Source organism: Zalophus californianus, chromosome 3, assembly GCF_009762305.2.
Source record: "Zalophus californianus isolate mZalCal1 chromosome 3, mZalCal1.pri.v2, whole genome shotgun sequence".
NCBI classification, from domain to species: domain Eukaryota; kingdom Metazoa; phylum Chordata; class Mammalia; order Carnivora; family Otariidae; genus Zalophus; species Zalophus californianus.
The window spans coordinates 12,392,742-12,412,562 of record NC_045597.1 but is presented as its reverse complement, the minus strand read 5'-3'; the positions used below and the strand labels follow the sequence as shown (position 1 = coordinate 12,412,562).

The 19,821-nt window shown below is 43.0% G+C and overlaps 1 protein-coding gene across 28 annotated transcripts in view; it reads right to left on the bottom strand.

Moving 5' to 3' along the window:
• Window positions 1–19,821, bottom strand: part of DOCK9 (dedicator of cytokinesis 9) — a 283,449-nt gene that overhangs the window by 89,729 nt on the left and 173,899 nt on the right. For 27 of the 28 annotated variants that reach the window (XM_027590615.1, XM_027590627.1, XM_027590636.1 and 24 more), the window contains exons 10-18: window positions 15,376–15,450; window positions 14,394–14,534; window positions 13,876–14,079; window positions 13,111–13,233; window positions 9,235–9,317; window positions 8,550–8,672; window positions 910–989; window positions 645–832; window positions 419–484 (exon numbers count right to left, since the gene is read on the bottom strand). In XM_027590615.1, coding sequence (XP_027446416.1) covers window positions 419–484; window positions 645–832; window positions 910–989; window positions 8,550–8,672; window positions 9,235–9,317; window positions 13,111–13,233; window positions 13,876–14,079; window positions 14,394–14,534; window positions 15,376–15,450 — 1,083 coding nt within the window. The remainder of the gene's footprint in view (window positions 1–418; window positions 485–644; window positions 833–909; window positions 990–8,549; window positions 8,673–9,234; window positions 9,318–13,110; window positions 13,234–13,875; window positions 14,080–14,393; window positions 14,535–15,375; window positions 15,451–19,821) is intronic. The other variant, XM_027590621.1, reaches the window with a different exon arrangement.

Below are 19,821 nucleotides of genomic sequence, written 5' to 3'. Positions count from 1 at the left end.
TCAGAGACTGCACTATAGTAAGCATTCCATAAACATCACCAATAATTTATTACCTATTATTACTATACTATGATAAACAATAAATATCAATCTTATTATTTCTGTTATCAATCTTACTAATACAATTCTTAGCACCCACACGATGCCTGGCTCACAGTAAGACATGATATGTTTACTGAATTGAACATATATAAGAAACCTTCATCCCTAAAGAGTATAACAAAACAGAAACAGTCAATGAGGAGCAAGAACTCAATTACTCCATATTCTGTACGGTCCAGCACATGTGGTTATATACTGTGATGTCATATATTTTTGTGTCTGTGTTGATTATAATGTGTTAAATTCCTTTAGTTGTGCAATATCATGCAGGTCCATTTTTAAAATGGAAAAATGTGAACATATATAAAAAACAAACCTTCAGAGGCTGAGAGTCTTCCTCATCTGAATCTTTGAATTCAATGCAAATAGCAATATTTCTGGCCTGCAGCAATATTTAAAGAAAAAAGAAACAGCAAATGAAACAAAAAGCCAGAATATGTATTTATTTATTTATTTATTTATGTAAGTATTTATAAAAGAACATGAGAAGCCAAAACCCAAGAGTCTGATATCAAAACTGAAACCTCGATTTTTGTACTCACCTTGGCAAAAGACTTTTGACTGTCATATTTCAAGTACTTAGGATAAACATAAAGGTGATTGTTGTAGATTGTATAAGGCTGAGTGTGTTTGGGTATGCAGGGCACAAATTCCTCTACTTCAAATGTGATTGGAGTTTTACTACAGGTTTCAAATTGCTTCATGGGAATGTATGATGAGTTGACATAATCTGGAAAATTAAAAACAAACAAACTGAAGTAAAAGTCAAACAAAATTGTCTGGTTATTACAGAGAACTTACACTTACTAGGAAAGTCGGAGGAAACATTATCAATTGTAATGTCTAGATTGCCCAAAATCACTGGGAGCTTCGCCATCTTCTCAGGCCTAGGAACAGAAGAAGAGAAAAATCACACGTTTATAAAAGTGAGTTAGCTCTAAAACCTAAATTCCAGAGCAGCACTTCCCAGAGGAATATAATGTGAGCCACAAAAGTAATTTTAAACCTTCTAGAAGCCACACTTTAAAAGGTAAAAAGAAACAGGTAAAATTAGTTTTAAGAATAGATTTTATTTAACCCAATATATCTCAAGTTATTATTTCAATATGTAATCGGTATAAAAAGTTATTCTAATTCTCTGAATCCAGATGTATTTTACACTTATAGCTCATCTCAGTTTGGACTTGCTGTATTCCTCGTGTTCAGTAGTCACCCGTGGCCAGCGGCTCCCGTGTTAGACTGCACAAATCTAGGTAAGAATATCGGCAAGATGGTATAGTTACCGTTTTCGTGAACCACTCCATCCTCACCCCCATTCTTGGCTCGAGTCATGAAAATACAGAGCTAGAAGCCATCTTAGGCTCCCGTGTCTAGTGAAATGCTGGACACGAAGTAGGTACACAGTGAAATGGTTGGTGTTTGTATTTGGTCTAACTCAGTCCAAGAATCTCCTCTGTGAGGTTCCTGACGAGAACTGCTACCGCAACACCCCCTCCTAGCTGGAGGGAAGCTTTCAACATAGCCATTTTGACACGATTGCTCTTCCTCACTTCGCCTCTCTGGAACTTCCACTCACCAAGGGCCCTGGCTACACTTCGTTGTGTAACACCTTTCGACCATCTACAAACAGCAACCACATCTTGCTGAAGTCTATCATTTTCAGCGTTTTTGGACCTTCCTCCAATGCCATTTCCCCCTAGAAGAACGTCCCATTTATGTCAGGCACCCAAACTGCATACAACAGGCCCAGGAAGGTCTGACCAGGTGGGGATCAAGCAGCTATCTCGTTTTGAACAATACACACTTCTACTGATGTAGCCAAATACTATTATTTTGTGGTAGTCACACCACCCTAGTGATGTACATCTTTTTCTATATGCTTTACTATCATGCCATCTCTCTCCATCCTATATTCATAAAATTATGGTTTTTGGAACTCAGAACAGGATTTGATTTTGCCTTGAGGAAATCTCACTCTTTTACATTTGAGCCATTTCTAGTTGATCAAACCCTCCTAAGTCCAGATTCTAACATCTAATGTATTAGATATTCCTAATAGTTTGATGTCATAAAGGCATTTCATCAGCATGTTATATTCTCAAAAAAGTCACTGATGATGATACTGCACAGAATACAGCCAAGAACAGGTTGCTTCTCAAGCCTCTAAAGGCCCATTGGCAGCCTGAGAGTAGCCCTTGCATCACCAGTCCTGGCGTCTGGTTACTCCAGCAGTCGAACAACTGTCCACTCATGCATACTACACTTCTCTGACTTGTTCACAAGACATTAGAATATACACTTGTCAGAGGCTTTCCATTCCTCTGTGGTACCAGTTTGGAAACCCAATCAAAAGAAGAAAAGAAGAAATGTAGTTAGGATGACTAGTTCGACATGATATGACTTATTCCTAGAAAACAGAATGCTGCCTCGTGGTTCTTCATAAGCCACCTGTTTAATAATGTCTTTTATAACACTGCCACAAAACATCAAAGCTCTTTGGCCTACAGATTCTGCAACTGGTTTTATTCCTATTTTTGAAAAGTTCCTATCGTAGCTCCTGTTACCTGTTAAGCAGCCTCACAGGTAAGGTGTCAGTCTATTCTGGGGTACTGTTCACCTGCATCAGGACTTCCTAACAGTCCTAAATTCTTTTCTTTTTTTTTTTATGATTTATTTATTTTATTTTACAGAGGAGAGAGCATGCACACAAGCAGAGGGGCAGAGAGACGGAGAGAGAATCTCAAGCAGACTCCCCGCTGAGCACAGAGCCTGACGTGGGGCTCAATCTCACAACCCTGAGACCGCGCCAAAACCAAGAGCTGAATGCTTAACCAACTGCACCACCCAGGCGCCCCAACAGTCTTAAATTCTTGTCCTTACAAGACCGTGCTGAGCACATTCATCTTTGCCCACTGCCACCTCCAACTTCCAGCGTTTCTCCTAGCGTTTCCTCTCCTTTCCACCTGTCTTTTGTTTATATCTGAGTTTAAATGAGCAATTCCTTGAAATCCTGAGAGAGATCACTATCAGGAAGGCAAGTCCACAATTTTCGACGCATTCTGCCTTCAGTTAAAAAGATTTCCGGCCAAAAGATGTCCAGTGACAGGCCAGCATCACCCCTACCCCTTGTCCCTGTGCCCACTGTGTGATTTGTTCAAAAACACAATATTCTTTGCTACTAGCAGGAAGATTGTGCCTTTGACAATCACTTCCTGGGAGCTGTCACTGGTCTCCCGCATACTGCGTACGTCCCAGATGATATACTGTCGGGGTCTCTCTCTCAGCTTCACACGAAGCTCTTCAGGGACATCAACCCTTAGACCCATGGGTTTCTATGCAGCTCTAAATTTTCCTGACATATAGTGCCTTGCTCCGCCTCTTCATTCAAACAAGTCAACACTACCAACATACCGCAAAATACTGCATCCCACAAATTCTTAGAGACACCTATGAAGTTGTATCTGCCTCCTCGACTCAGAAGTATTCTGTTTATTACAAAGAATACTTCCAAATATAAGTATTCAAGAGCATTGTATTTCACCCCTTCCCAGTTACTTCTACCCATAAATGAGTAGGTACCTCCTTTACCACTTTTTCTATTACTCTGACATCATCCTCATATGAACTTTTGATAAGTGGATTTCTAAGCAACAAATTTTAATTAAACAATCTTCACTGGAACTCTTTGTATAATGTGTTATTTACTTCTGTGTCTAACTATACTTACTTCTCATTTGGTTTCTTCCCTCTGCTGAGAGCTTTTACTTCTGGCTGCTATTTCTATAGAGGCATTATGTCCATGAATTTCCAAGAAAGCACAGATCTGAGCTTAGTTCCATACCATACAGCACATGGGCTTTGTGGAGGCTTAGATTTTTTAAATATAATCTTAAACTTACTTCAAAAGTTTAGGGGTTTTATTGAACTTGGCTTATCAGATATCAAAACCTCACAAACAACAAAAATTCTGCCTTTTTTATATGCATTTGCAGAGTGATGGGATGTGTGTGTGTGTGTGTGTGTGTGTGTGTGTGTTACACAAAGTGAATTCTCTTATGACTGGGATTAGGTTGTGTTTTTTTTTAAATCTGTTAAGCATATATATTCCATGCAAAACTTAAAAATACTTGAGCATGAAAACCCATCCTAAAACTTCATTAAATGAATGTATGAAGTAGACACACGTAGGGTATCTGGAATTTGAGAACTGCTTTTGTATACATATAAACCTAGGAATGAGGCTCAAACTCTCGCTCTTAGGAGAAGGAAAGGTTTTCTCTTCCCATTGCCCACACAACTGCTCAACAATCCCCAGAGGCAGGGGGAGTATCACAAACCAGCGGTCATCCCGCCAACAGACTGGGTGTCCTCACCTCCGTGTTTCCGCAGCCCGGTCCCCCTCCTTCTCTACTGTCTGTCCTGACCCATTAAAGTGATTAACTGGCAATACAAGCATGCCTGGGTCTGTTGGCAGTGAGTTTAATCTCCTAACTGTATTTTTGTAAAAGGAAATAGTCCCTAAAAGCTTTGGAGTCACTTAAAAAATGTGTATGTGATTGAAAGAAATTTGAGATGTTTTTGTTTAAATGAAATCACTGAATTGATGTCTATGAGAAATTTCAATAACCATTTACCAAGTGCTTATGGTGATACAACACGCACTCAACTGAGCACCCAGACAGAACACAAACACGGTATGATTCCCATCCTCAACAAGACATATGTAAGAACCACTTTCATACAGTGTGTGCACACCTCCATAGGAAGGCCAGTGTCTAGTGACTGAGCAGGAAGGGGTCAAGATGAGTCTTCTCGGTGAGAGAAATCACTCTGGCATGCATTTTCCTTTACGTCCCACCACAGTTATAGGATTACAAGGGCTATTAGGGTTCCCCCTTAAAAAGGAGACTCAAGCAGAGGAGCTGCCCGACCTGCCCCAGGTCTCCCAACATGGACGTGAGTTACAGACTGGACTCTGAGAGAGGAGTAGGAGTCCCTCAGAGTGCCAAAGCAGAAGAGGGCAGGATTTAGGCAGAGGGCAAAGCATGGTGGGGTGAAAGTACCCAGTGGCTTAAGAGAAAGGCAAGTAGCCCCACCCGGCTTGAGTGCAGTGTAACCAGAGGGAAACGGGGGTAAGAATGTCAAACTTGGGCACAAAGAACACAAAGGTACAAATAAACACATATACGTAAGTCTCATGCACAAACCCTAATAATATTATTAACTAAACTACCCAGTAGGGTAGCATTAACAAAGGTTTATATTTAGGCAGCTCTTCCTGCCCACAGTCCTGTCTCCGTGCTTTAATAAAAACACCTTTTCGCACCGGACGACAAAAAAAAAAAAAAAAAAAAAAAAAAGGTTTACATTTAAAAGGGAATGTCTATTTTTATACTTTACCTTCATGCTTTCAGATTTCCTGCAGAATTTAGAAAAGACACCATCATGAGCAAATCAGGTATAAAATACCAAGTGTTTCTTCTTAGATAAATATTTCTGGAAGCATGTACGTCAGCAATACCATCTATCTGACAGAACTGTTTTCGTACTAAATCTTGGAACACATCCCCTGGTAGTTACTGTGAGGGAAAAGGAGAAGTGGCTTATGCGATTTGGCAGCTGTTTTCTAGACTGGGGCAGCTTGAGAAAAATTTTCCCATCCATTACTAAATGACATTTTGAGACAATCATGGGAGCAGAAGCAATAGCTTTGCACCCAAGGTGGTGCCCAGGCCAGTGACACAGGGTTATTCTCTGTAAAAAATAAATGAATGAATGAATAGGAAAGAAAAAGAGCAATGCTAAGGTTAAAAAGGAAAAAAAAAAAAAGAAAGAAAAAAGGAAAACTCCAGTTCCCTAATTCCACTGTGGCAAGCACAGGGAATGGACATGGGCATTTCTCTGGATTCTTGCTGAGTAGGAAAGACAAAGGTTCCCCTATAACTGCTGCATCTTCTGATGCTGATAGCAACACATCCCTATTTGCAGGTTTCCACGTCTCTCACTGGCCCTTGGGAGCACACTCCTCCCACAAGATCCTTCCTCCGGAGCACACCCATGAAGGCTGGGTGTGCAGGAAGAACGCTGCTGGGCTCTGAACCAGGGAAGGTCTGTACTTTTTGCTGCCTGGCCATGGCCTCTTGGCTCAGATAATTTTTTCATTAGAGAACTTCAGCCTGCACTGAGGAACTGTGAGCTGGGGCTACCACCAAAGGTCCACCACTGGCCGGGGTAGTCTCAAGCTAGTCAGTGTGGGACATAACTTCTGATAGGGCTTCCAAACTCCATCACACATAAAGAACTCTATTGTTTGTCAGAATATAAAAGTAAATGTTAAAAAAAAAAAAAGTCCTTGGGGCGCCTGGGTGGCTCAGTCATTAAGCATCTGCCTTCGGCTCAGGTCATGATCCCGGAGTCCTGGGATCAAGCCCCACATCAGGTTCCCTGCTCCATGGGAAGCCTGCTTCTCCCTCTCCCACTCCCCCTGCTTGTGTTCCCTCTCTCGCTGTGTGTGTGTCTCTCTGTCAAATAAATAAATAAAATCTTTAAAAAAAAATCCATGTAAAATCATGGAAAGCTATAAAGTAGAAGTTAAAAGCCATCTATACACCCATCCCTCAGAGACAACCATGACCACCATTTTGGTGTATATCCCATATGACTTATTTTATGCCTATCTTTCCATCTGGTTAGCTATTTGCCTATCCATTTCTTCATTTATACACAAAAGGAAATATATAAAATACTTTCTTCTCAAAAATGAGGTGACATAGATACACTTTCTCCTCCTTAACAAGACAGTATGTACACCTTCTTAAGTGATTACATTTGGACCCACATCATCACTATTAAAAACTGTATGGTAGTCTAGTGCAAGAAAACTGTAATCTATTTAACTAAAGATGACTGGAGTTTTCAAAAAACAAAATAAAGTAAAATGACTTTTATTCTGCAAGCAAGGGGGAAACATGATAATAATTACTGTATGATGACATGTTATATGTGATAATACTCACTATTAGTAAGTAAACGTTTTTAAGAGATGCTAATTACAGCTCTATTTAGAATTCTGAAAAATCAGGGGGAGAGAAGTAAGAACAAGGCAAAAATGAACTTTTAACAGCAAGTCCTGGGTTCTAAGCAAAGTGACACTGTTACTTTGAAATGTGTTTGTTTGTTTGTTTGTTTTTTGTTTTTCCAAAATAAAAAACTAAGACTGCAAAGCTCCTATGGTACAGAGTAACTAGGTGCTGGCTCTTGGCCATTCTTTTCATTTCATTATTTTTTAATAACCTGTTCTTGCTCATTCCCAGAATTTTCCCAGAAAATTTCTAAAACCATGTCCCTAGCAAAGGAAATCAGTTCTCTAAGTTTCAAAGTGAACCCATTATGATGGAACACCAACTAGAATAGTGATAGGATAAGATTCTCAGCCAGGCTGCTCCGGCCACTGTTTGCCCTCTCTTCACCACCTTGCTGTGGGCCAAATGGTGTCCCCAAACACACCTGCTGAAGTCCTAACCCCTGGTACCTATGAATGTCTCCTTATTTGGAAATAGGGTCTTTACAGATGTAATCAAGAGAAGATGAGGTCACTGGAGTTGGCCCTAATCCAGTATGACATGTTCCTTTATAAGAAGGACTTGCACCAGAGATGCACAGGAAGGCGGCCATGTGAAGCCAAAGGCAGTCACTGAACAATGCCGCCACAAGCCGAGGAACACCTGGGGTCATCAGAGCTGAAAGAAGCAAGGAACGATCCTCCCCCAGAGATTCTGGAGCAAGTGAGGCCCTGCAATGTCTTGGTTTTGGACTTCTAGCCTCCAGAATTGCGAGGGAATACATTTCCATGGGTTTATTAAGCCACCCAGTCTGTGGCACTTTGTTTTGGCAGCTCTAGGAAACTCATACACTCACGGATATAGGTAATGCATTTGAAACAATGCTTGTAAACAGCAAGCACTATATAAGTTATTGTCCTTCCCTTCCATCACTCATTCAGTTAATGGTACCTGAGTCACTCCATTGTGCCACCCACCCATGGCTCTCTCCTTCCACCCTTCACCCAATCGGGAACCCGAGACAGAGGAACAGTGCATCCCCTGATGTGACCCCACTGAGTCCCCTTCTCTAACTGCCATTTGCACTGGCTTTGCTGAGTCCTTTCCCATCTCTTGCCAAAGGTCCCTCAGCTGTCTCCTTTCTCCCTACGCTCATCTCTACCCTCACCCCACCCTCCACAGCACCACCAAAAACATCCCTTAAAGAATTCAAATTGACACTCTTCAATTTTAAGCTTTTTCTTCCTTCCCAAGGACATGAGGTAAAGTTCCATGCTTACCCAAGAGGCCCTTTGACATTTGAATGAAGCCTACTGCCCCCCTCTCCCCACCAAACACCTTCTGTTTCTCAGGTGTTCAAATAATAAGTAAGGCTTTGAGACTCACTTCCGGAAGTCTGCCAGTAACTTGAGCATGTCATCATTGGAGAGCTTATTGCTGTCTTGCCTGTAGAGAGCAGAGAATCTGGCATTTTTGTCAAGGTTTCCAGATGCATCCTTAAACAACGTCCTGAAATAGCCAAACAACATTTCTAAACTGAGTTTCCAAAAGACCAAAATAAACACACAACTTAACTTTGGTTTCCATGTGAAGAGTAATTTATTCCAGTGGCTGTAGCTAACAGAAATTTCATTATCTAAAGACATGGAAGACATTTATGAGGATGAACACGACTAACTCAATTTACATAGAAAACATTTCCAGCAAATGGCTCGTGCTTAGGAAACAACATACATAGTCAGAAGCAGATCTCACAATTAAGGATGATATGAAGGCACCTCGCTCCCCACCCCAGCCCACCCCCCCCCCACCCCTCCAGGCTACTGCCCAAGCTGAGCTCAGGACATGTGGCTGGAACCTGGGATGCCGGTCCCCACACAGCTCTCCTCCAGCCAGCATCTTTCCTCTCTGTGACTCTACGAAGTGATTATTCAGATAGGGCGTGCTTTCTTATTTTTCAGTTTTACACATTTAAATCCTCTTTGTCTCTGGACAATAAACAGCTCTATCTATCTACCTACCTATCTCCATATATCCATATCTATATCAAACATACGGAAGATGTCCTTACCTTGCTGCCCACGCAAATGGCATTCTGTACTGTCCTAATCTTTGGCATGCCTGCTTGGCATTCTTCAGCACTTTCTGAGCAACCTTGAAGACATCAGAATTAAGCCATGAGATGCTGCATCCCACTGACAGAATTGTGGTCTAAAGAGCCATCATCCCATGGTCATTAAACAAGTTCTTATCACAGTACCAGATGCATGGAAAGGCACCGATTACTATAATGAATATGGCTGGATTTATACGAGGTATAGAGTATTCTGTTTAATGCAATTGCTAGCAGTGATTGTCAAAGAATACAGAACGAGGACTGTTTCTAAAATGTTATGTCTTTTCCGAAATGTTGTTTTTATGGGCCACAAGCACACCATCTCATAGGCTTTCATAGTTCTTTATGACTATGGCTACTTATTAGTCTACCTGCTTATTAACAGTTGCTGATACTTGGTATTCCCACCAAAATATATCACATTACCTAACGTTTAAATGAGAACTCTAATGATAATACTAAGCTTGCATAGCTCCTACTGCGCATTGGCTTGTGCAAACTCCCACAATTTGGTGGATAGATATTCATTATTTAAGACATTATAGGTGCTGACTTAAGTGAGGCCAGAGTTTTTAATTGCTATGTTCTCAGTTTCTAAGTATAAATTACTCTGCTATTTTCACTTCTTAATGATCAATTTGCATTTGCTGTGGGTTGATTTATTAACCCTATAGTGCACAGTGAAGCAGATTCACTTTGGCCTAAGATGCATGCATGGCAGGTCTGTGAATCAACTCCACCCCTACTGCTCAAGCAGATGACCATTTCCCCAAATTTGCTGGTATTAGGATAAGGCACTGCTACCAATGCAAAGTCTGATTCAGTTGGAGTGGTATGCTCGAGGGCCTTTTACAATACTTATGCACATGACAGTCAAACCAATTTTGGGAATCGTGATCTAGAGCCTGTGAACCGAGGTGTGCACTGCAGAGCTGCAGCCTCAGCATCACCGGGGAGCTTGCCAGGAACGCAGAGTCTCAGGCCCCGCCGCAGACCTCCCAGGTGAGACCCTGCATTCTGAGCAGACCTCCGGTGATCTGTGTGCACCAGCTCTGAGAAGTGCTCATCGAGAAGACTCGTAAGTAGAATAGAGCGGTTTGTCTCTAAGTCAAACTGAAACCAGCTGTGTGACTCCAGGCCATTAAACCTCTCTGGGATCTACTTTCCCCACCTTAAAACAGAAGGGCATGAGCCATAGAACTTTTCATTATCCCTTCCAGTTGCCTAACGTTATGATTCTACCACAACTGTGTTGTGGGAATTGCTGCTCTTGAGAGTGAATTAGAAACATGTCTTGATTGAAACATGTCAGCAGCTCATTCAGCCCCTCCCTTTCTTCTTCCAGTTGGGCATGCTCTTGTGGGGATTTGGGGTACACAGTCATAGGGTAAAATGGCCTACCTTCTTGGAAGGGTGATTTTACTCAAACGTTTTCACATAGAAACTATTACTTTTAGGTCCTAACAATAATGACTATGTTGTGGAGTAAAACGTAGTATTTGCATAAAATTTAAAGCTAAAACACAGGCTTCAAATAAGTTTCATTGTTCCCTGCAGCAAATAGGGCCTGAGCTCACAGACTTACTGAGGGTGCAAATGGAACATAAGGTATGCAAAAGACTGAAAAACTCATTTTTGCCCTCTAGGGTTTTTTTCCCCTCCCTCTCTTCTCTTCCTTCCCTCCTTTCTTTCCTTCCTTCTTTCCCTCCCCCCTCCTTTCTTTCTTTTTCTTTCTTCTTTTTTAATCTATTCATGGCAGACACCTACAGAGACCTTTCATAAAAGTTTCCTCCTCCAAGACAAAATTTACTCTAAATTATGTTCTAGACCATCTTGGAAAACAGGAAGAAATAATTTTGATATACATTAGAAAATCATTCCTCAGTAATACCTCTGCCAAAACTTCTATTCTGATATAAAATGTTAATCTCTGCCTTAATACTTTGGAGGTGTGAATGCATGGAATAATGTACACATGGCTGAGCTTCCCATTCCATAAGTAAAGAAGGAAGAGCAGACTTGCACAGATGCTCCACGGACACTGGGAAGTGTGGAGTAGTGCATCAAGTGTAGCCCAGAGTGAAATGTGATTCTGCACCAACATGAGCTGCCAAATTTCAAACCGTGCATGTGGCAGGCAGAAGAACAAAGATGGTGCACTTAGGCCCTGGAAATGACTTACATACGTAGTCAGGCGAGGAGAGCTTACTTGGGCCTTCATTGGTTATTAATCAAAACATTGAGGAGCTAAAAGAGCTTCTCATCCAAGGTTTTACAAACTTGATTTAAAAAATAAAATAGCTTCTCTCCAGGGACCAAACTTTACTCAGCTTTTATCAGCCAGAAAGGCATACTGTTGGAAGCAGTGCACCTGGGTAAACGGGCTTTCCCCGGCTGAGGGTGATAAATGATAACGATGTCCTGTGCGTGTCAGTGATTTGCAGCGTCCCCAGCAATGTCTTGTACATTATCCGTGCAGTCTCAGCACTGCGCGTGAGAGGGAGGTGGGGCAGATGGCAATATCATCCTTAAACTACAGATGGGTGACCGGAGCCCAGAGAGGTAACACGACTTCTCCAAAGTAGCCAGGCTCATTAGCACTGATTAGACCAGTACCCAGATCTCTGACTCCTACAACCTGTTCTTTAACAACCGCCCTCCATCCTGGGGACACACCTGTGGTGTATGGGCAGCCACAGACAGGAAGAGGGGAAGCTCTGAATGTGCTTGATAAATGTCCCTTAAACCCTGGGGAGTGTCCCCTCCTGCTGCTGACCAGTCCTTGTCAATGTAGCAGGGTCATCTCTCAGGTGACCACTTATAAAAAATACTGTAAAACCGGCCCAGACGGCACTCAAGAGCTCACTCTACCAGGTAGCTTGATGTGCTAGAAGGTGACAGGCAAGTGCCTTTGGTCACAATAGCTGTGGGTCACTGAGCAGGTAACTAAACCTTAGTAAACCCCAGTTTTCTGGGCACCTGGGTGGCTCAGTTGGTTAAGCGACTGCCTTCGGCTCAGGTCATGATCCCGGGGTCCTGGGATCGAGTCCCACATCGGGCTCCCGGCTCAGCGGGGAGCCTGCTTCTCCCTCTGACCTTCTCCCCTCTCATGCTGTTTCTCTCTCGCTCGCTCTCTAATAAATAAATTAAAAAAATCTTAAAAAAAAAACCCAGTTTTCTGATGACTGAAAGAAGGTCTTAGACTAGATAACCTCTAATATTCAAGTCTGTGTGTGTCCACAGCAAGGCACTCCCCAACTAGTGAACATACACCAAAGTAACAAAAATACACCAAACACACATCTTATGTTTCCCTTCCCTTTTTTACCTGAGTCACACCACTCCTGCCACCATAACCTACCCTGTGTGACCAAACAGGGGACCTGAAGTACTGACCTTACTGGCTAGACCACCTGAGCCAGACCATCCCCCGTCTCCAGCCTCACATTTCAGTGTAAATGGACCCAAAGGGAATTCCAGAACCCCAGAGACACATCAATGAGCGGAATGAACTCTATTTGAATATAATATATGTACTTTTTAATGACAGAAAATCTACTGTTAAGCTGGTAACTCCAGCTTTGCCAATTAATTACTTAGGATATTAGGATCGTCTGGACAAGTGAAGCATTTTATATACATACGGGACTACTTTTCATTGAAAACTGGACACATCAGGTTAAGTATAAGAGTAAATCTATGTAAAGTAGTGCACATCATTTAGAGTATCCATATGGCCTAACTCTGATTTCTTTAAGCATTTCTATTTTGACAGAGAGCCCTCTTTTCTAATTGCTGTTTATCATCACAAAGCGTAAAAGTCACCCATACCTTAGAAGAGTCTGAACTTTTCATGTATGGCTCAGCGCCGTGTGTGATGCTCCCCTGAAGCACTTTTTCAATTCTAGCCACAAGGAAAATATCAGGATGAGGACACGTGACTGAAAATATTCCCTAGGGAACAAACGATTTTCTTTAGTGAGTAAATGCGCAGCCATGTGAAACAAATCCCCTGAACGTTAAACCTGCTAAAGCAGCAAAGACTGCTGAAACAGAGGCACCCAGTGCTTCATCACTAGGTCATCATCTGATCAAAGAGGCAATTTGGCGGGGCGCCTGGGTGGCTCAGTTGGTTAAGCACCTGCCTTGGGCTCAGGTCATGATCCTGGGGTCTTGGGGTCGAGCCCCGCATCGGGCTCCCTGCTGAGAGGGGGGCCTGCTTCTCCCTCTCCCTCTGCCTGCCGCTCCCCTTGCTTGCGCTCTCCCTCTCCCTCTCTCTCTCTCTGTCACATAAATAAAATTTTTTAAAAAAAGGCAATTTGGTGGGGGGGGGGGGGCAGGGACTAGCAGAAAGTTTAGTGTATGTGCTGCCGAAGCGAGCACTAGCAGAAAGTTTAGAAAAAAAGAAATGAGAAGTCAAATACCATTTCTTCTTCTCTCAGCTTGCTTTTACTGCCTAATTACAGATGCTGTCAATATACTCAACAACCTCATTCAACCCAGATGTGCATTACAAAGTCTCATTACACATTGACACAGCCTGTGCAAGGTTAAGTCTTAGCAATACGACTGCTGCCCGGCAGTCATGTCCCCCACCTGCTTCGGATACTGCATGGCAGCTTCATGAAGGATGTCCTGAAGGGCAGGCGAGCTCTGCCTGCCACCGTTCATCAGAGCCGGGGATGTGGTGGCCAGCATCTGCCTCACAGAGAAATGGTTCAGGTCCACGTGGAAATCGGCAGAAATCTTTCGGTTGTATTTGATGTCAAACAGGGATAGAGTAACAAAGAAAGGCTCTACCTGAATAAAACAAAACCATCCAGACCATCACTATGGATCGAACTGCTGGGGGAAAAGAACATTGCTATCAAAGAAGAAATTACTAAACCTATTTATAATTGTTGCTATAAATTACTGCTAACGAGAAACAGTCTCCATCCCTACCCTTTGTCACGAACATCCTGTCCCTGAGGCTGAACAACCCTCCGCATCCTGACCTAGACATTGCATTTCTCTATCAGGAACTAGGATTTTCTGTCCCGACTGCACTGCAATAGGCACATCGGCAACCTCTGAATATTTTTGTAAAGTACTTTTTAAAAGGGAAAAATTACATTTGTGGTGGGTCCTTCTTCATTTTCTGCAACACAGCACTGTAAATTGAAAGACAAATCGTTGCATTTGACAAGAATTCTCTTCCCAAACTTCTCTTCAAATGGCTTCACTTCGGGTTCAGCTGATGTGAAGTCAAGCTTCTTTAAAAGAAAATGTAAATAAAGACATTATGCTCACATTTAAAAAAAAAATCTCATAATAAATATATCCTAAGGAAACTCTGTAAAATATGGAAAAGCTATATATACTCATTTACTCACAATAGTGTTACTGTTTTATGTTTATATAGCTTATGTTAATGGTCAAATAAATGATGGTATGTCTACTCAATGGATTATTATACAGAGCTTAGAAATTATGGTTATGAACAACTTAAGTGTCCATCAACAAATAAACAAACAAAATCTGGTATATCCATACTGTGGAATATTATTCAGCCATAAAAGGAAGGAAATTCTGACACACACTACAACATGGATGGACCTTGAAAACATCACATCAATAAGCCAGACACAAAGGTCACAAGTGAAAGGGGGAAAAATACAGCAGAACCATCACCCGCTGTGGGCAGCTCTGGAGGTCCTTACTGGGTTTGGACTTTTTGGAGCACAGATGTGGACTGACTGTGCCTGAGACGAGTCAGGAAACACCACTGCCCGCTGGGCATCTGCAATGATGCTTATTATTTTCTGACAGTCATTTTATGGGGTAAATTATATATTCTTTGTGGACTTGAGGACATCTTTGGATAAATCTCTCAGTTTTCAACAATCTACACTCACAGTGGTAGTGGCACGGTGACGAGATTATGGTTGTTTTTCATTTTTCCTTTTCCCCTGAATTTTCTATATTGTTGTTATGTTGCTTGTCAATCCAAGGTAAACAAGCAAGCAAACACATAAATGAACAAAACATATAATCTGTCAAACATTTTCTTTCCCCGACTTAGTTTTAAAATGTAAACATTAAAATAGTTCGTACCTGGGCATCTGGGTCCAAGTAAAAAAGTTTAACTCTGCTTTCACTTTTCAGTTTGATTTCTGCTTCTCTGGTACTCTGATAACAAGGCAAACAAAAAATAAAAATTACATTTAAAAAAACCCTCTTCTTACAGAGGTGTTCAAACATGTTTGTCCCATCCTGAGGAGCCAGCCTGCCAGACAACTCTGCTCTCATTCTGGAGAGTCAACTGCACGTCGATGAACAAGGACAGACTATCAAGTAGGTAGTACACAAGAAGACCTGATCCTAGAGGGCCAGAAACAATCAAAGTAAGCAAAAGAGAATAATTAAGCATTACTATCAAGAAAGCCTTCATAAAGTAATGGAAGAGGGGACAGGCTATGAATGAAGGGGTGGAATTTGAATAGTAAAAAGTAGAAAAACATGAACATTGGGGGCTGAATGAAAAAGAGACACACAGAGTGGAAATGAGGTCAGATGGTAGAAAGAATTTTGAGTCCGTGGAAGACTGAGGTATCAGCCCAGGAAGAGAAAGGAGTATGTTTTGAATTGTGGGATAGAGAAACTATGGCAGATCTTGAAGGCCTGCCACTGGTGTTTATGGTAGGCAGGAGGGGGTATTGCTGATCCACTCAATAAATATTTTGGGGGCACCTATTATGTGTCAGGCACTAGGGACACAAACATGAATGAAACATAGCACCTGTCCCCAAGGAATACGAGCGAAGACAGAATATAAACAGGCGATAAGAATGGCAAAGCAAGCATAAGGCACAGTGAGTGCTAACCTGGCCCAGGGGATGGCAGTCAGGGAATAGTTCCCAGAAGAAGGCCCACCTTGAAGTACAAGAACATCTGGCAGGAAAGAAGGGAGTTCTGGGAGGAGGTACTGCAGGTACAAATCTACAGTCACACCTGAGCAATGGTCAAGTCGTTTATTACAATTGAATGGTTGGGCACGATGGGAAAAGTAAAGAGAAATGAATCTGGGATTTGTATGTTAAGGACTGAGGATTTTCTTCAGAAGCCAAAAAATCCAAATGCACTATTTTAAGCAAGGGAATAAAATAACCAGCTTCTGCATTTAAAAAGCACCCCTTGGGCAGGGCTGAGGCAGTGGGTTAAAAGGGTTAAGACCAAGAGGCCTACATGGGCTCTTTATCACAGCTGCCTCCCCATCCCACAGCAGAGCCCATAACAAAGCCTAGTCTTCATGTGGGTAGCCACTAACTGAGACTGATAAGTCAGGAGGAAGAGGAGGTTTGTGGAGAAGGTGATAGAGCATGGAGATGCCTGCGGACAGAGAGATGGCACGTGAGCACAAGGCAGGAAGGAAGGCTGAAATTACTGATGCGGAGAGGTGGGAACAGAGAAGCCTCGAGAGTGGCTGAGATTCCCTGGGGGAAAATGTGAAGGAGTTTGCAGACATTAAGCCTTGGGGCCTCAACACTGAAGGGATGGCAAGAAGGGAAGCCATGCAGGGAGAGAGACATATGGAGGCAGAGATGGGGCTGGAGAAGTGGAATTTGGGAACAGAAAGAAGGTTCTAAGACATTCACAAGATGGAAGTCATTGCCAACCACATTATTTTTCATGCCCGGTGCCTCTAAATTTGTATCCTGTTCTTATTACTCTCAATCTCCACGGTTAAGTACAGAGTAGAAGGTGTCCTCTCTCCTCTGTTCTCCCCACAGACCGAGTCACATCCCAGCATGTGATGGAGCAGTGACAGCTACAGTGGGGAGGGTGTCCCGTCCTCTCTGCTGGTGGCTGAGCATGGCCCATTAATTACACGGCTAGATCACAGCTAATGAGAAACTGAGCAGCTTCCTAATATTCTCAGTCACGTACCTGTTATAATAGGTTGGTTCTCAGCAATGACCCAAACTCTATCATGACTAGGTTTGAAAACCAAAGGTCTATGTTTGGCAAAATGAAATGACCACCAGTATACCCACTAAGAAACTGTGTTCTAGTTCTTGTACACTTATCAACTAGCTATATGAACGTGAGCAAGCCGCTTAGCCTCTCTGGACTCCACTTTCATTTCTGGGTGAAAAACAAGATGATGACTAGAGACTCTTTGCATAGCAAAGTTTATCCTGATGTTCTCAATGGGAGCTTTAAGACTTCTGGAGGTGAGGAGCATTCCTACATTCCTACAAATCGTTTGATTTGAGCTGTCCTATGTGGGATAGGACAATTTTTTAACTCTACCTTGCCTATCACCGTTCCTAACTTTTCACATCAAAAGAGCCAGAACATGTCCATGTACGATATACTTAACTGAACCCAAAGAATTTCCTTTATATATAATCCATGAAGTTTCCTAACAAAAACGTCAGTACTAGGTGCTGCAAGCCACCACCAGCAGTAATGCATTCTACTTCTGATTTTCTGCTTGAGTCCTTCAACAAAGGCAGATCCCGTGATTTCAGACACTGCAGCAGAGCAATGGATTCTTAATGTAGATACAATTCCTGGTGCGTTTCTCAAAGATGCTTGTTGTCTCAAGCTGACTATATCCGAGATCAGAAATGAACAGAGCACAGATGATTGCTATGAGGTCCATGTAATTAGAGGGCAACCATTATGCATGATGCAGACACATTAAAAGAAAAAAAAAATCAACAACTAGCCAAAATAGACTCAAAGTATCCTGATGTTGCCACTAATATCCAAGGGATAATATTCTTCACTAGAGAAACCATTTAATGGGAAAGAAGGGACAACTTTAGAAGTAAAAATAACCTAAAAGCCTATCATCTACCTTAGATACATTGAGAGCTCTACTAGATCATTGATTAAAAGCAAACACAAAGCTCCTTAAAAGTTCCTCCCGATCCTCCCAAGGCTTACAATCAATGCATTAAACAGAAGGGACACCTGCTAAACAGTGTTTGAAGGAATTACCAAGTAAAACCTAGGCAGAAAGAAAATGTGGCTTAGGAAGGGCACGGCTTTGCCCCAGAGCCAGGGAATAATAGATACCAGGAAGCGTCACAATGATAAAAGCAAATATTTATGGACAATACCCAACATCTCTATGCTAAATAGTATCCTAAGTACACATGTAAAACTTGTACAACCTTAGGAGGCAGGTCCTAGTATGATCCTTGTTTAAAAAAGGAGACACTGAGGCACAAGAGATAAATACTTTGCTCAAGAACTCAACACATTTATTTTTTTTAAAGATTTTTTTTTTATTTATTTTATTTGAGAGAGAGAGAGAATGAGAGAGAGAGAAAGCACATGAGATGGGGGAGGGTCAGAGGGAGAAGCAGACTCCCCGCCGAGCAGGGAGCCCGATGCGGGACTCGATCCAGGGACTCCAGGATCATGACCTGAGCTGAAGGCAGTCGCTTAACCAACTGAGCCACCCAGGCGCCCCTAGAACTCAACACATTTAAATGGAAGCCTGGGAAGGGGGGAGGAGCAAGATGGAGGAGGAGGAAGAGAACTAAATTTCGTCTGGCCCCAGGAATTCAGCTAGATAGGGATCAAACCATTCTGAACATCTATGAACTCAACAGGAGATTGAAGAAAAGAATAGCAACAACTCTCTGAACAGAAAACCGACCACTTTCTGGAAGGTAGGACGTGGGGAGAAGTGAATCGGAGGCGATATTTGGGAGGATAGATGGCGGGGGAGGGGGCCTCCCCCGGCTGCTTCTGGCAAGTGATAGAGCTGCGGAGCAAAACATCGGAACTTTTAGAAGTCGGCTCCGCGGAGGGACGTCGCTCCAGTGGCTAAGCGGGGGTGGAACCCTCGCGGGACAGTGTGATCTCAGGAACCTCGGGGTCACAGAAAGACTGGGGGTGTCTGAGTGCGGCAGAGCTCCCAGGTATCGGAGCCGGGAAGCCGGCTGCAGAGATGGACCTGAGGTGCGGGCTCTCAGCTCAGGGTTGCCATAAATCGTGATCCCCGGCACAGTCGGGCCACTGCTCCTCCAGCAGGGACCCAACAAGCGGCAGATCCGGGGAGACTCCCCTTCCTCCCCCAGGAGGAGCAGCGTGGGAGCACACTGCAGGGATCTGCTGGGTTTGGAGACTCCACACGGGGTCGGGTGCCAGAAATAGAAACACGTGGTCACAGGCCGGGTGAGCACGGAGTGCGGCCGGAGACCGGGGAGACGGGAGTGACTGCTTTTCTCTGCGGGCGCACTGAGGAGCGGGGCCCCGAGTTCTCGGCTCCTCCCGGCGGAGATTGGGAGGCCACCATTTTCACTCTCACCCTCCGAAGCTTACGGAAAGCTTGCAGGTAACAAAAAGCTCCTGAGAGCAAACCTGAGCAGATTCCTTAGCCCGACCCCCAGCAAGGGCGGGGCAATTCCGCCTCCCACAAAGACATTTGGGAACCATGGCAACAGACCCCTCCCCCAGAAGATCAGCAAGAACTGCCAGCCAAGACCAAGTTGACCAGTCAATGAGAATGGCAGAACGCCAGCACTAGGGGAATACTGC